At 35.6% G+C, this 14,171-nt stretch overlaps 1 protein-coding gene across 6 annotated transcripts in view; it reads left to right on the forward strand.

The window, feature by feature from the left end:
* The window catches only part of if (integrin subunit alpha inflated), a 35,586-nt gene that overhangs the window by 11,016 nt on the left and 10,399 nt on the right, over nt 1-14,171 (forward strand). For all 6 annotated transcript variants that reach the window (XM_070287988.1, XM_017182703.3, XM_070287989.1 and 3 more), the window contains exons 3-5: nt 1,750-1,880; nt 3,594-3,691; nt 10,480-10,606. In XM_070287988.1, the coding sequence (XP_070144089.1) occupies nt 1,750-1,880; nt 3,594-3,691; nt 10,480-10,606 (356 nt within the window). The remainder of the gene's footprint in view (nt 1-1,749; nt 1,881-3,593; nt 3,692-10,479; nt 10,607-14,171) is intronic.

Genomic DNA, 14,171 nt, shown 5'->3' on the forward strand with positions numbered 1-14,171 from the left:
ATCATTAGAAGGCCCGCTTCATTCATTTTTTTTATAGTGATCCGACCCGCCCAGTTCTTAGTTTTTTTAAGAGACACTGAGATAATAATAATAATAATTTAAATAAAGTCTAAGAAAAAATACATATAAATCAATTTTAAGAAATAAATACCACAAATAAATACAACTAAATAAATTTTAAAGTTTATTTTGTTCTTATTTTTTAAAAGCATTGCTTATTTTTTAAGGTGTTTCCATTCATAGGATATTCAGTTTGCAATCTTTTTCGCTTTTTTCTGTATTTTTTTGTTGTTGTTGTTTCGAGTCGCTCCCTCTCGAGTTTCACGCATATGTGCGATTTTTGCTTTAGTGAAGCGTCAAATTGTTGCATGTGGGTTGCTGTAGTGCAGGTCGTCCAAACGGGGGAGGATCTCGGCCAAAAAGGGGGTTACAAATGGGTCGGAGGAGGGCTCTTCTTTTAATCAACTCTGAAGTGTTTGATTTGGAAACGTTTGCGGCGGCGGCATATTGCCCTGAATGGCATTCATCTGTAGATGTCCAGAGAGAGAAAAGGAGTCTGAAAACAAATATAAAAATATGGGAGGAAAAAAGGTTTAAAAAAGGTTAAAAAATATATCCAAAATACATCAAAGTACTTTAAAATATCTATAATTTGCTTAACTGAACAATATGATTAAAACAAAAAGGGTTAGTTAAACCAGTATCTAGATTTAAAGAGGTCTTTAATATTACTTTTCTTACATAAATAAACATAAAATATATAAATAAAATATATATGACATATACTTTGTTTGGTAAATTATAAAAAATTTTCGAAAACCCTGAGAAATAGAGGCACAGCTAATTCAAGAACTCAAAGTTTGACTATGATATAAATTCTAACAAATTTCCCAGGCTCTATTTCTATGCTTTTTGAAGACTTTTTCCTCAGTGCACACATTCACTTTCCGTTTGATTATTTTCAATTTAAATGAAGGCCCATTTAGTGCACCCTAGGGTTAAAGCCGACCGTAAGACTGAATGACTGAAAGACCGAACCGGGCACCCATTCGCCGGCACTTCCGCATTCAAAAGCCATTCAACGACAGCTGTCGATGTGCGTGCGCCGTGATGAACTGCTGCCAGGCCGGACCTAGGGCACCACTAGAACCATCAGTAAAGCACCAGAACATGACTCCCAAAGACTCTCAGAAGAGAAGAGGGAGAGGGAGAGGATCTCGAGCCAGGGTGCGGGTAGAATACCAGAGGGTTGCCGATCAAATTAGGGAAGTTTATTACGGAAATGTACGTATTTCAAGATATCCTCGTTTCGAGTGTTCAAGGAAGGGTATTAGTCTTAAAATAATGACAACAAATGATGGTTAATAAGGGCTAAGCAATGATATTGCAAATTTTTGATTGTTTTAATTGAAATCTCACACGTTTGCACATATGATTCCCAACTGGTTCTAACTGTTTAAGCAGTGGTAAGCACAGATTGATACATGTTTGTGCTGTTACTTAAGTGCTATTACATAGTTAAATATATAACTCAATGTTTTCTTAAATCAAGGAAATTTTGTTCCATAATCCTAAAACTAATTAAATCTTTGTAAAGATGAGAAAAATTCACCTTTCATTTAAGGCAAGTCGTCCGAAATCCCTTATTTCTAATAATTAGCACCTAATTATACATCCAAAAACTGTCTTTTTATGGTTAACATTTTTTATGAGTGTACTAATATTTCATAAAATTGTTGTATCTTTCAGCTGCAGCCTGATTGTTGGGGCCCCACAGTTCGACACCTCCCGTTACCAGCCAGGTGTGGAGGTGGGCGGCGGCGTCTTCAAGTGCAGCATGAACGATGATGACTGCAAACTGGTGACATTCGATTCCAAAGGTAATTCTTTTCTTGATTTCTTTCTTTTTAAGACACTTTGCCGGGGTGTTTCTCCTGAGAACTCAGGCGCCAGTTGAAGGGGTCTTGGCGCCAGAGAGAGAATCACAAATTGCAATTAGTTTATTTATGGCCTACACGCAGGCGCAACTCTTTAGTATGCAAAATGCAAAGAATTCACAACGTGCAGCCAAGGCAGCAACTAAATGGGAATAGCTAAAGATATATATAAAGATATATATATATATATAACTATATATAATAAAGTAGAGAGTATATTTTTAGACTGTAACATCCTGGGCATAAAACGGAAATGATCAACTCGCTCCCAACTTCCTCTGAGGTACTTAGCATATTTTTTCCATTAACTGTTGCGCCTTGCCTTGCATTGTGTGTGCAATTTGTGGAGTTGCAACAAAGATTGGGGACGTAAATATATACACACATGTGTGCAAAAAAAAAAAAAAATAGGGGGGAAAAAGTTATTGACACGTGCCTGTGTCAGACTGCCTTAATGGCTGATAATGTGTCCTGGGTGTGGGGCTTCTCTCCGTTTCACTAAAATAATGCATAAATTTTCTGCTCAAACTCATGCTGGGCTAACCAAATATGTACGACAAAAAAAAAAAAAGGAGTCAACAGGTGCTTCATACAGCTCGCAGGTTCGTTTCTTCACTCGTCACTCGTTGTGGGCACTCGTCATCACAGTGATTCATCTCGTTTTCGTTATGATTCAGCCACTAGAGATACCTACATCATGCACCCATTCATGGCTAAATTTGTTTAAATAATCACCAAATTATTTAGATTTTTTTTGTTGGCGCTGCCTGAATGATTGATTTACTACAATTTTTAAACAACTTTTATTCGTAAAAAAAATTAAAAAAAGAAATATTAAAATTTTTAAGTAAACATTTTAGTCATCCCTTGATTCAGTCAGTAATTCGCAGAATTTTTATTAACAAAACGAAAGGTCTAAGCAAATATAAGTGGCATTCATTAGGTATGAGTTGTTACTTACTCATTTCAGATTTAAATTTGTACTTTTAGTATACCCCTTTGAGGGCCTTGTAGTATTTTATTTGAACAAGAAATAGAATACAATTTTAATAACAATTTATAATAATAATTTAGATTATTTGGCCCATCCATCACCTTGAACTCAGGCTGAGTCTTTGTATATTTGATGGATTTATTCGCTGTTCGTTCATCCCTCATTAGGCCACCGAATAAATTTGTACAGCCTGCACAACACAGCAATGCTATATCCTATATACTATCCCCTATTGCAATTCCACCTCGCTTTACCCCCGAAAATTGTGTCATAAATCACCGACCGAGCAAAAAGGAAGTGACCATCATCATTATCCACATCGTTGTTGTTGCTGTTGTTGTTGCTGTTCTCAAGTGTTTGATGTTCTCAGTGTAGCTTAATGAGTTTGCTTTTCATTTCTTTTCTTTCCTTTTCTCCCTCTTAAAAATACATATTAATTTCAGTAAATTGTTCATTTCCGTCCACAATTTTTGCCAGAATTATATCGGAGCCTCGCGATTTCTACTCTTTATTCGTATTCTTATTTTTTCCCTTTATATATATATATTTTTTTTTTATGGCTTTGATAATTTAATTTTTTTTAATCCAAAATGTCATTTATTTGTTTGCCAAGCTAATTATATTATTTTTTCTTCTTCTTCTTCCTAAAAAAAAAAAACTAGGTAACAATCGGAATAGCGACCATCAGATTGTGGACAGAAAATCCCATCAATGGCTAGGAGCTACGGTGGCCACAGGACGCGATAATGATATGGTTGTGGTAAGTCAGTAACTTAAATATATATTTGAAGGGATTTTTTACATTAAATTTAGGAAAATATTATACAGATTATATTATAAGTTGAGTTATAAACTCAATTTTTTCTTATCCCTAATTTCAATATTGAATTCTTATTTATGAAGCAACAATATAAAAGTATTATTTACATGAAATTTAAGGACACTTTTGAATTTTAGATTATTCTGTTTTATATATCTATTATTAAAGGGGATATTTTCTTGACAACTTAAATTCTTTCCATGCCTAATTTCAATAAGAATATTTCCATTTAGTAATCAAGAATTAACGTCCCTTTTTTATGAGCAATCAAACTATACTTTGAAGGAATTATAAGACATTTTATAGTTTAATTTTAACCCTCAAAAGTATAAAAAAAACTCTCCCAAAGGACTGCTTAATTTCCTCAAGTCAAAAACCAAATTTTCCTGCTTTTATCACGGTCTTTTAAGACCTTCAGCCCCCCTTTTGGGGGGTATAATTCTAATTATCGCCCCTTTTAACAGCGATTTAATGGGCCAAACAAGGTCTAAACCGTAGCAATACTTTCATTTTCAGCCAGAAGGGAGGTGACCCACTGACAAATGTGTTACCTCCCAACACCGCCTCCCTATGCCCCGATTTTCTTTAATGTGCATCCGATAATGATGGCATCATCGTGAGCTCGACAGAGCTCGTTAAACTGTCAGATCGCATCGAAAGTGCAAGGGAAATATGTATGTGTGGAGTATGGATATGGGTCTTCCGTCGCCCACCTTGTTCGGGGTAACCAATACCTTCCTTTACAAAAAAAAAGTAAAGAAAAACATGGGAAATCCCTTTAGGAAATTACCTAGTTTTATGTCTCTCTCGCTGCATTCCCCGTTAGATGTCAGTGGGGATTCAAGAAAACCTACTATATGCCTTTATGTTCTCAATGCGTTCGGATTTCGATTTCGATTTCTGTTTCGATTTCTGTTTCCAATTGTCTCGTATCTCTTGTTTTGTCATCGTTGCGGCTGTGGCTATGGATTGCGTCAAGTAAACCACAAAAGAAAACCCAGTAGATGGAAAACCATAAGATACCGATGCTCAAGCACAGTGCGTGTTGTTGTAACACTGAAAGAAATCAAATTAAATTATATTTATATTATTATTTTTTGTTTTTTAGACATTTAAAATATTAGACAAAGCTTTCAATGAGAATTTAGTTATATATATATACATTTTTGGTATAAGTTTCTCTTTTTGGAGCTAGAATCCGTTGGGAATTTTAGTGCTACCTAGGTGATAAATGCTCGAGATGGACTAACACCGCCGTTTGCCAGGACATCATCAATGCGAGTCCATCTCTAGCACTTATTTTCCGAGTTGTACTAAAATTCCCAACTGGTTTTAGCTGTGAACAGGGTACTAATAACGAAAGTTTGGTGGGGTAAGGATATTTAACATAAGCTACATGAACAATAACCATATATAATCATTATCTGAGTTTATAACTTCTACGCGGCGTTATTGCTATTCCTCTGTGCTTATATTTATGATATTCTTTGACCAATAAAAACGGCTATATACTAGACTATTTCCCACGGTGTATAAATGCTTTGTTGTCTTGGCTAGCTTTAAGGTGCGCCTTCCAGTCGCAACTTTGGTTAATTGCGTTGGCGTTGGCTTCTTTGGTTTGTTGACCGACCGACTGCCCGCCCACCATAAACATTTGATTTTCACTTTAGTTCTCAATTAACTTTGATTTGGCCCATTTGATTTTGGCCGTGGCGCACCAAATGCCGTTAAAACCGCTGAACATTTGATGGCCAGTACATTGTCCTCTATGAGGGGAGAGAGAGCAAGGGGGAGAGCCAGACCAGGTCAGGTCACTTCCGCCACGCGCGTTCGGAAATGGGAACTTGGAACTGGGTCTGGGACTGGGACTGGTCCCTGTCCCAAGTCTGGCCTTCAAATATGCCCATTAACAGGATGGGAAGGAGGAGCAGCGCACTGGTCATCGATTGATTTTTCGACTTACAGGACTACATCACCATCATGGCATTACATCAGTCGTCGTTGGGCAGGTGAAAAGTGCAAGGGGGATATGAATTTAGCTCTCGGGAAATGTAATCAAAAAATTAACTTAGGATATTGTTAATTTATTTAAATATTCTGGGAAAAAAACCTTTCTTAAACAGGGAGGGAATGTAAAATAAATAGTATTAATATTTATCGATTTAAAATCGATTTTTAGAACTGAAAACTTTGCATTTAAAATATTAATATTTTTAAGCAAAAAAAAAAAACTCTTCTAAGCCCAATAGTATTTAAGAAATTCCTTCTTATTTGTTGAAAATTCTTACACATTGATATTTATCGATTTAAAATCGGTTTTTATTTAACAACTTTGATTTATTATGTTTTTATTTAATATTCATATACAAAATAACACTTTTTAAGGCAAGGAATTCAACAAACGCCGCAGAAATTCAAGAAAATCCTTAAAGCTTTGTCATGACTCCTAAGCCCTGTATTTTTTTTGTAATATTTTTTATTCATTTATTATTATTTTTTTTTGCAAGTCAACCTAAAGCCAAAATTGTTTTGTCGTGTTCTCGGTTTATTTCCTTGCCAGCTTAACATATTTTGAATGTTTGGTTGGCTTTTGCTTTTTTTTGGGCTTTCTTTTTGGCTTGGCTTTTTTTGTAGTAGTTTTTTGAGGTCTCTGTCTGTATTTGGGCTTTTGTTTTTTAGTCGATTTCTGCTGTTTGTTGTTTGTTTCATGTGGTTTATTGCCCATGTTTGGGCCAGAGTGCATACCAAAACGCCAACGATAAATTGTTGAGACATTAAACTGCACTTTTGCAGACGCTGTCGTTTCTGCCCGATCAAGGAAAAATATACAGAAGAAAAGCAAAAACAACAACAAATTGAAAAGGAAAGAAGAAAAACAAAACCGAGCTAAAGTCAAAAGTCAACACGTTTGACATGGTCGAGATGCAGACGTTACCGTAGAATACTCGTATCTGGGTGCCCTGGGGCCAGATGCAGATGCGGATGCGGATGCCAAATCGGCTAGGCTCCGGGCGCACCCCCCTTTCCCCCAAGACTCGATTCCAGATCCTTTGAATCCTCCATAATGCAGTTCAATAGCTCTGGCAATTTCACAGATCGTGTCGATGATCATGTCGCAATCGAAGTGAAGCAGAAAAAGGCTTTCGAAAGGAGCATAAAAGTAAAGGGAGGAAATGACTTTAGGTTACCTCAGGATTTGTAGAATTTTCTTTATTTTTAGAAAAATAAATTAGTAAGTCAACCATTGTTATATGTTTAAAATTTGTTTATATATTTTTTATATTTTTTTATATTTTTCTATATTTTTTTATATTTTTTTATATATTTTTTATATTTTTTATATTTTTTTATATTTTTTTATATTTTTTATATTATTTTTAATAAATTTTTTTTTTATTTTTATATTTTTTATATATTTTAATTTATTTATTTTTTGTATTTTTTAAAATATTTTTTTATACATTTTTTAAAATATTTTTTTTATATTTTTTATAATTTCTTATTATTTATAAACATCTATATGCCTCGTTTATATATTTAAATAGTGGGTATTCAAATACGACTAAAAAACGCAGCAAAACGAGACTGCACGACCAGGCAAAGGCAGGCACATGCCCCAGGCCGGTGCGCCCCAGAAGAGAGTGGAGAGTGGCCGGTGGAGAGTTCACAGTGATGTCATCTTGGTTCGGCTGTGCCGCTGATTGCCGATCATGGCCATTGTGGGCGCTAGTGGTCAACGCCCACAGCCAGAGCAACACGCCCACTCCGCGACAAGTTGCTGATTGGGGCTATGATCTCATATCCCACTCTACTTTATTTTTTTGTGATTGCTGATCCTTGGCCCAAATTAAAGCTGACCCAATTTTTAATTTAAGGGCAAAACATTTTGCAAATGAAAGAGCCCAGACAGCGTCAGTTTATAGCCTTCAAATTGTTTAATAAATAATTATTAAGGAGACAAGAGTTCAAGTACTTCCAAGATTTTTAAAACCTTTTTTTGTATAAAATACAATCTTTGTTAAAATTACAAAATTCATAAAGTCTCCAAAGAACCTTAACCTACCTCGAAAGCCACGACTTTTACACATTAAAATTCTGTAATAAACTTAAAAATTTAGCAGTTTTTCAAACTACAAGCTAATGGCTTCAGGAAAATGTATACTCCTTTTGGGGACATTATTTTTTTAGCTGGAAAAATGTCTTTGCAATAAAAATACGTCCTTAATGGTGGCATAATACCAAAGTAAAGCAAAGTCACTTTACTCTGTTCCCTCTCTCGTGGTTTAAAACCATATTCATAAACATCATTTTTGATTTCCAAAAGCCAAGAAAAAAGATCAACTTATGGGGAATCTTTTGGACCCATACCCAGACCTGTTTGTGGGGATTCTTACTCCTCCTCCGGCCGCTCCTCATTTGCATATCTAACTATTTTAACGTGAACTGTGCGCGAGCAAGATCCAGCCACTTGGAGAGTACCCATTCCAGTACCAGTCCCAGTCCCCTGCAAGAAATCCCTCTTCTGGCCAACTGATAATAAAGTTTTTAATAGGAAATTGCTATTAACTTATTGATCATGGCCTGGACAATGGTCCATGCGGGCAATTGTTGCGAATTTCAATTGAATTGTTTCAACGCTGTGGCTCCCCCGAGTGCCCAAAGGCAGCAGCGATTGCCTGCTTGGGATTTTTGTTTTTATTATTTACCCATTTTCTTGTATTTACACTTTAAAAAAGTTTTTATATTTTGTAGCTCAATAAAATTAAAACTAGATTTTTTTAAGTTTTAAATTGGCTAAAATAATGGAAGATTTTTATTAAAAGAAGAAGTTGGTTTTTTATAGTTTTACTTCTTGATACTCATTAATGTTTATTGTTTATTATTATTATTCCTTTGTTAAAAGTTGTGTTTAAATTATATAAATAATTATTTGAAATCTTAAGTAAACCATTATATTTTATATAATAAATAATGGGTATTAGCCTATGTTCTTATTATTATTCCTTTGGTAAAAACTCTTCAAAAACTTAGTAAAACTATTTGGTGACTTTGTAAAGTTCTCTTAAATATATTTAATAATATTTTTTTCAGAAGTTAGCTCAATGCTCTTTATCTTTTCAATGTGATTCCTCTGATAAAAAAAGTTTAGATGCTAAATAAGGCCATTTAATATTTTAATAAATTAGATAAATATTAAAGAATATATTAGTTTTACAGATAAGCTCATTTTCTTCATCAGTATCTAATGGTTTCTATTATTTCATTGGCGAAATCTGATTTAAAATGATCACTATTAAGGCAACCATATCACACATTATGGTATCTAAAATATATATCTCTCGGGTGATACAATAGATCTAAGAAGAACCTTGCTATTTGTTCTTGTAATTTTTTACCGTGTTGGGTTAGATGCACTGTGATTTCTTTAATTTTTCTTTTACCTTTTTCCCTGCCGACTTGCATAATACTTGGGCCCGACCCCTCCTGGCCTGGCCTGGCCTGGCCTGGCCCGTCTCATAGATTTGTGATTCAATGGGGCATTTTGAATGGCCCTGGCTCTTGCCGGGCCTCCCCATCCGATATGCGATCAGCATGCATTTTTGGCGATAGCGCGTCATTTTGAGTTTATGTCAGAGTTTCCATTCCTTGTGGCCGAGGGAAGGTGGAAAAGGCGACAGATACAGAGAGCCACTGGTTGCCATAAATGGCACAATATGTATAAATTTGTAAAAGTAATTGCAGTGCGGAGACAATGGCCCGGCCTAAGATCTTGACGCTGATGTGGCTGTGGCTATAGCTGTGCCCGTTGGATCTTTTGGATCTTGAATGTTTCTGCCTGATGCCACCTCCACCTCCTCCTCCTCCTCCCAGCCTCTCCAGAGCCAAAGCCAACAGCGGCTGACCATATTTGGCCCGGCACTGCGACAGAGATGGCTGGGAGCCTGGGTCTCGTGCGTGTTTTATGTCCAACTGCCAGCCATTTATACATTATAAAACTATATAAACACACAGAGAACGGCCGTGATGCGAAGCGATGCAATGCGCAGAGGTTAACTCACTCTCCATTCCAAGGCACAGTGTCACAAGGCAAATTAGCCATTTTTTAAATTAGATCTTTGAATTTTATTTTTAATGATAAAAATATTCTTTTAAATTTTAACTTAAATTTAAAGACATATCTTTTTTATATCGAATTATTATGTTTTTGCTCCTTCAAGCACTTTGGCCCCACTGTGCCCCGGGTATATGGGGTCTGTTAATTCGCTTTGTCCATTTTAGGAGGAGCTTCATGCCTTTGCTGCTGCTAGCCTGCCATTGTCTCACATCTTCACCAAATAATTTTCATGCCTACACCGAGAACAAATTCAATAAATTATAATAGGAAACTCAAAAGTTGTTAAATGTGTTCTGGGACATTTCAAAAGGGAATCGAAATTGGCAATAAACCCATTAAAATATATTTCTATGTTTAAGATATAAAACTATGAATTTTTTATGAAATTAGGAAAAAGTTATCATGCATTTCTTATAATTTTAGGGGGTTTATTTTAGGATTTAAACATTCTTTAGGCTCTTTCCTAGTTTATTTGCAAATTGCTCCTATTTTGCTGGTACATTTTTAATAAAAAAAACCCATCTGGTGCAAAAACTCTCACACTTTTTATTATAATATTTCTTTCTTATTTTTATTAATTATTATTAATTTTCGGTCATTTGTATATTTGCAGGCCTGTGCCCCGCGCTATGTGTTCCATACGATGACACCAACCACAACGTTCCGCATTGATCCCGTGGGCACCTGCTTCACCTCGCGCGACTTTGAGCGCTTCCACGAGATCTCCCCCTGCAGGACAAGTGAGTATCCCTATCCGCATACCCGTAGGGATTATCCCCTTGCTATGCACCCGCCATAATTCGAGCCACGATTCGTTGTGATTCTGTAATTTGAGTGGCAAGGGGAATCCCTTGAAAAGCGAAATTCAAACTGTCACTCACTCGCTGGGACTCCCGAGTATCGAATGACCATAATTTGAGGGTGAAAGTGAAACGTGAAAAGTGTGAAAGAACAATGATCAAGAGTTCGTTTCGTAAATAAGTTTAAAAAAATATACAAGAGAAATTAATTCAGAGTAAAAAGCTCCCCAGATATGATCAAAAGTTCAGCTATATCTGAGAATATCTCCCTGTTGGACCCAATTTAGAAAATGGAGTTGTTTTCATTGTTAATGATAGATGATACCGCTTCTGTGGATAATTCACTGGGCAGCTGTTCCCAGGCAAAGCTTCTTCCATTTGGATGTCAGGGACAACATGTTATATACATATGTGTGTTGTTATTTTATTTTTTCTCTCCCAAAAGTGACTAATTCTACGTCAGATTCGATCGTAAACCTTTCTCCACCCACCAGGTATCACATGAAAGATTAATGCGAACTGACAGCCGAAACAAATACCTGAGTGTTGGGTGTAGAAAAAGGCTGGAAAAGCACAAACATTCTCCTGTAGTTTGTATATCTAAAAATATTGAATTTCTTGTTGAAAGTCTTGTAAGTTCCCTTGGGTGCATTTTCCTAACTTTTTTCCCCCTGTTGTTCTTTTTGCTCTCGGGACAGCCTGCCAAATTTGTTGTTGTTTGGGTTAGTCATCACTTTATACCGACTATATCTAGGTCTATATAAACGGCTATATGTGTATATGTGCAGGCACACACATGTGGCATCGTCACCTCCGCCTTCCGCCTCCTCCGCAAAGTTCCGATGAGGTGTGATTATTTTTAGCATTCTCTGCACATATATATGTATATATTTCGGATCTGTAAGGCGCGGTATATACATATATGTGTGTTTACGCATGAGTGTTCCTATATAGCGGCCATAGCATATGGCCATTAGTCGGGATTTTGACTCTTGAACTAGTTTATCATACGGAAGAATTGCTTGTTCTGCTTTATGGCCTGTTCTTTTACATTTTAATTTCCATTTTCTTTCTACTTTTACGCCTTATTGCCTGCCTTTATGACTGGGAAAGTTATTGCAAGTGTATAGGTTTCAAATTCATAGAAATATTTCATTTAAAATTACGGAAAAAATAAATCTAAAGAAAAATTAAGACAAACATCGATTTTAAATCGGTTAATATCTAAGCTCTGTCATCTCTAGTGGTAAAAAATCGATGTTAAAGCGAAATTAGTTTCATTATTATTCGTATTAATTCATTTCTTGTGTACAAGTTTTAAATTCATAAAAATTAGTTTTCAAATTACACAAAATATGATTCAAGGCAAACATCGATTTTAAATCGATTATTATCTAAGCCGTACCATCCCTAATTAAAAAATATAGATGTTAACTAGTATTAAACCAAATTTAATATAATTGATTATTCATATTAATTTATTCTTTGTGTACAAATTTTAAATTTATAGAAATATTACGCAAAAAATAAATTTGAAGATGAATCTATCGATTTTAAATCGATAAATGTCTAAGCTTTTCCATCTCCAATGGGCGCCTCTTCTAGATACCATTTTATTTGCATTTAAAATTCAAAAAACGTCTGATCAGAATTGAATATTAGAAATAAATTCCTTTGAACTATTTAATAACCTTTTGCATATTGACCCAAGCAGCAGCCACAGCTCCCTTTTTAAGAGGCGATTGCTCAATCCAATCCACAATTCCACTGACCATATGGCCGGGCCAAGGGCAATTTATAGATTCAAAACACATTCGGATGTGTCGGTTGTCGATTGTCGGCCCAACTCGATTCCCATTGGTCTGGTTGTTGTGTTATTATTAATGCTGCCGCGGTGCAATGATTAGCAGCAACATCGGCAACATATCAGCGCGGCAGCAACTCATCCTGACAGTTGGCCCAGCACATTCCGACATCACTAAAAGCAATAAATACCAACTTAACGCACAAAATGCCAAACTAAATAGTTAAACGAAACAAGACACACAAAAACAAAATACAACAGCCAGTGAGGAAAAAAGGCCAGCAAAAGGGGTAAATCAAGGCGGAATACTCGCCAGAGAAGTACAAACGATCGTCGGGTGACCAAGCCAACTTGAATACACTGAAAAATATAATATCGTATTTTCTATTTATGGGTTTTTGTTATCGGGGAAGTCTTGGGGAAATTGGTAGATATTTTAAATGAATTTTTTTGATGGGCTTACACTGAAATTTACATCTGAAATATGAATAATTAACATTTTTATTTCATTTTTTTTAAATAAAATTATTGAAAAATAAATGATAATATATTTAGCATATTTTTGTACACCTCTTTTAGTTACTTTTCCCCGCAAAAGTCACCAAAATGTTTTATAAATTGCCAGCGTTAAATTATCAAAAATATCGCTCTTCCCATTTGCGATAATTATCAATCGATAAAATATGCTATAATCGATGTAAAGTCCTTAAATCGATCATCATTTTCTCTTAATGTATAGCAAAAGCCAGGGAAAAGAAGCCCAGCGCCGAGCTCTGAGTCTTCTGCCTCTGCCCTTTTGCTAAAAACTAATTGTAATTCAAGACGGGGCGATTTTATTATGGGAATTACTACAACTGCGAAGACAATGCCCTGGGTATGCTCACGTACACATGCGAGCTCTACCTGTACCTGTACTTACTGTACTGTGTGTGTGTGTGTGTGTGTGTGTGCGAGTCGTCGAAAAAGTTGACTTATGCGATTGCCGCTGGCAACAGCCAACAGGCAACATGTCTCTCCGCTCAAATTGAAACACTTCGAGACAAATTGTTATCGTTTAATTTGATCAAACGCACGATCTGCTGTTGATTTCTCTGTTTTGCCTCCTTCCCTGGCTCACAGTCAGTGCTGTCTCTGCGGTTTCCCTTCAGAGCCTGCGACATAAAGTTGTTTTGTCGCTAGCCTATACCCTATTCCTGGCCAGGAGTGTCCTGCAGGTTTTGGCACAATAAACGTTAAATAATATGATATTATACATTATACATTAGTAGTATTTGGAAGAATTTTTTAATGGAAGGAGTTCCGAATTAATATTTAAGAAATGGTTTTCCTAAAGGATATTAAATAAGACCAGAAAATATCCATCATTCATTAAATAAAAGAAAAGAAAAATCGCCCTATGACTTAAAAGTTTTCATACAATTAAGAACAGGCTTTCTTGAATTTAAGGCAAGATTTTCTAAAATAAAACCAAAGACACCATAAATATATTTTTTTAGAGTTAATTTCAGAATTTTTATTAAATTGTAGACTTTTTTTTAGACTTTAGGGCTGGTTTAGGTTCTTTCTAAATTCAATTTGTTATTTTCTGGTGAATTTTTTATAAAAGCCATGTCAAATTCGCCCGAAAATTTGTTGTGAAAAGAATCTCACTCGCGTGCACATATAATTCCCAACTGGTTTAAGCATCCCTGGAATGAAGTG

Source organism: Drosophila kikkawai, chromosome X (genome assembly GCF_030179895.1).
Source record: "Drosophila kikkawai strain 14028-0561.14 chromosome X, DkikHiC1v2, whole genome shotgun sequence".
Classification (NCBI taxonomy): Eukaryota; Metazoa; Arthropoda; class Insecta; order Diptera; family Drosophilidae; genus Drosophila; species Drosophila kikkawai.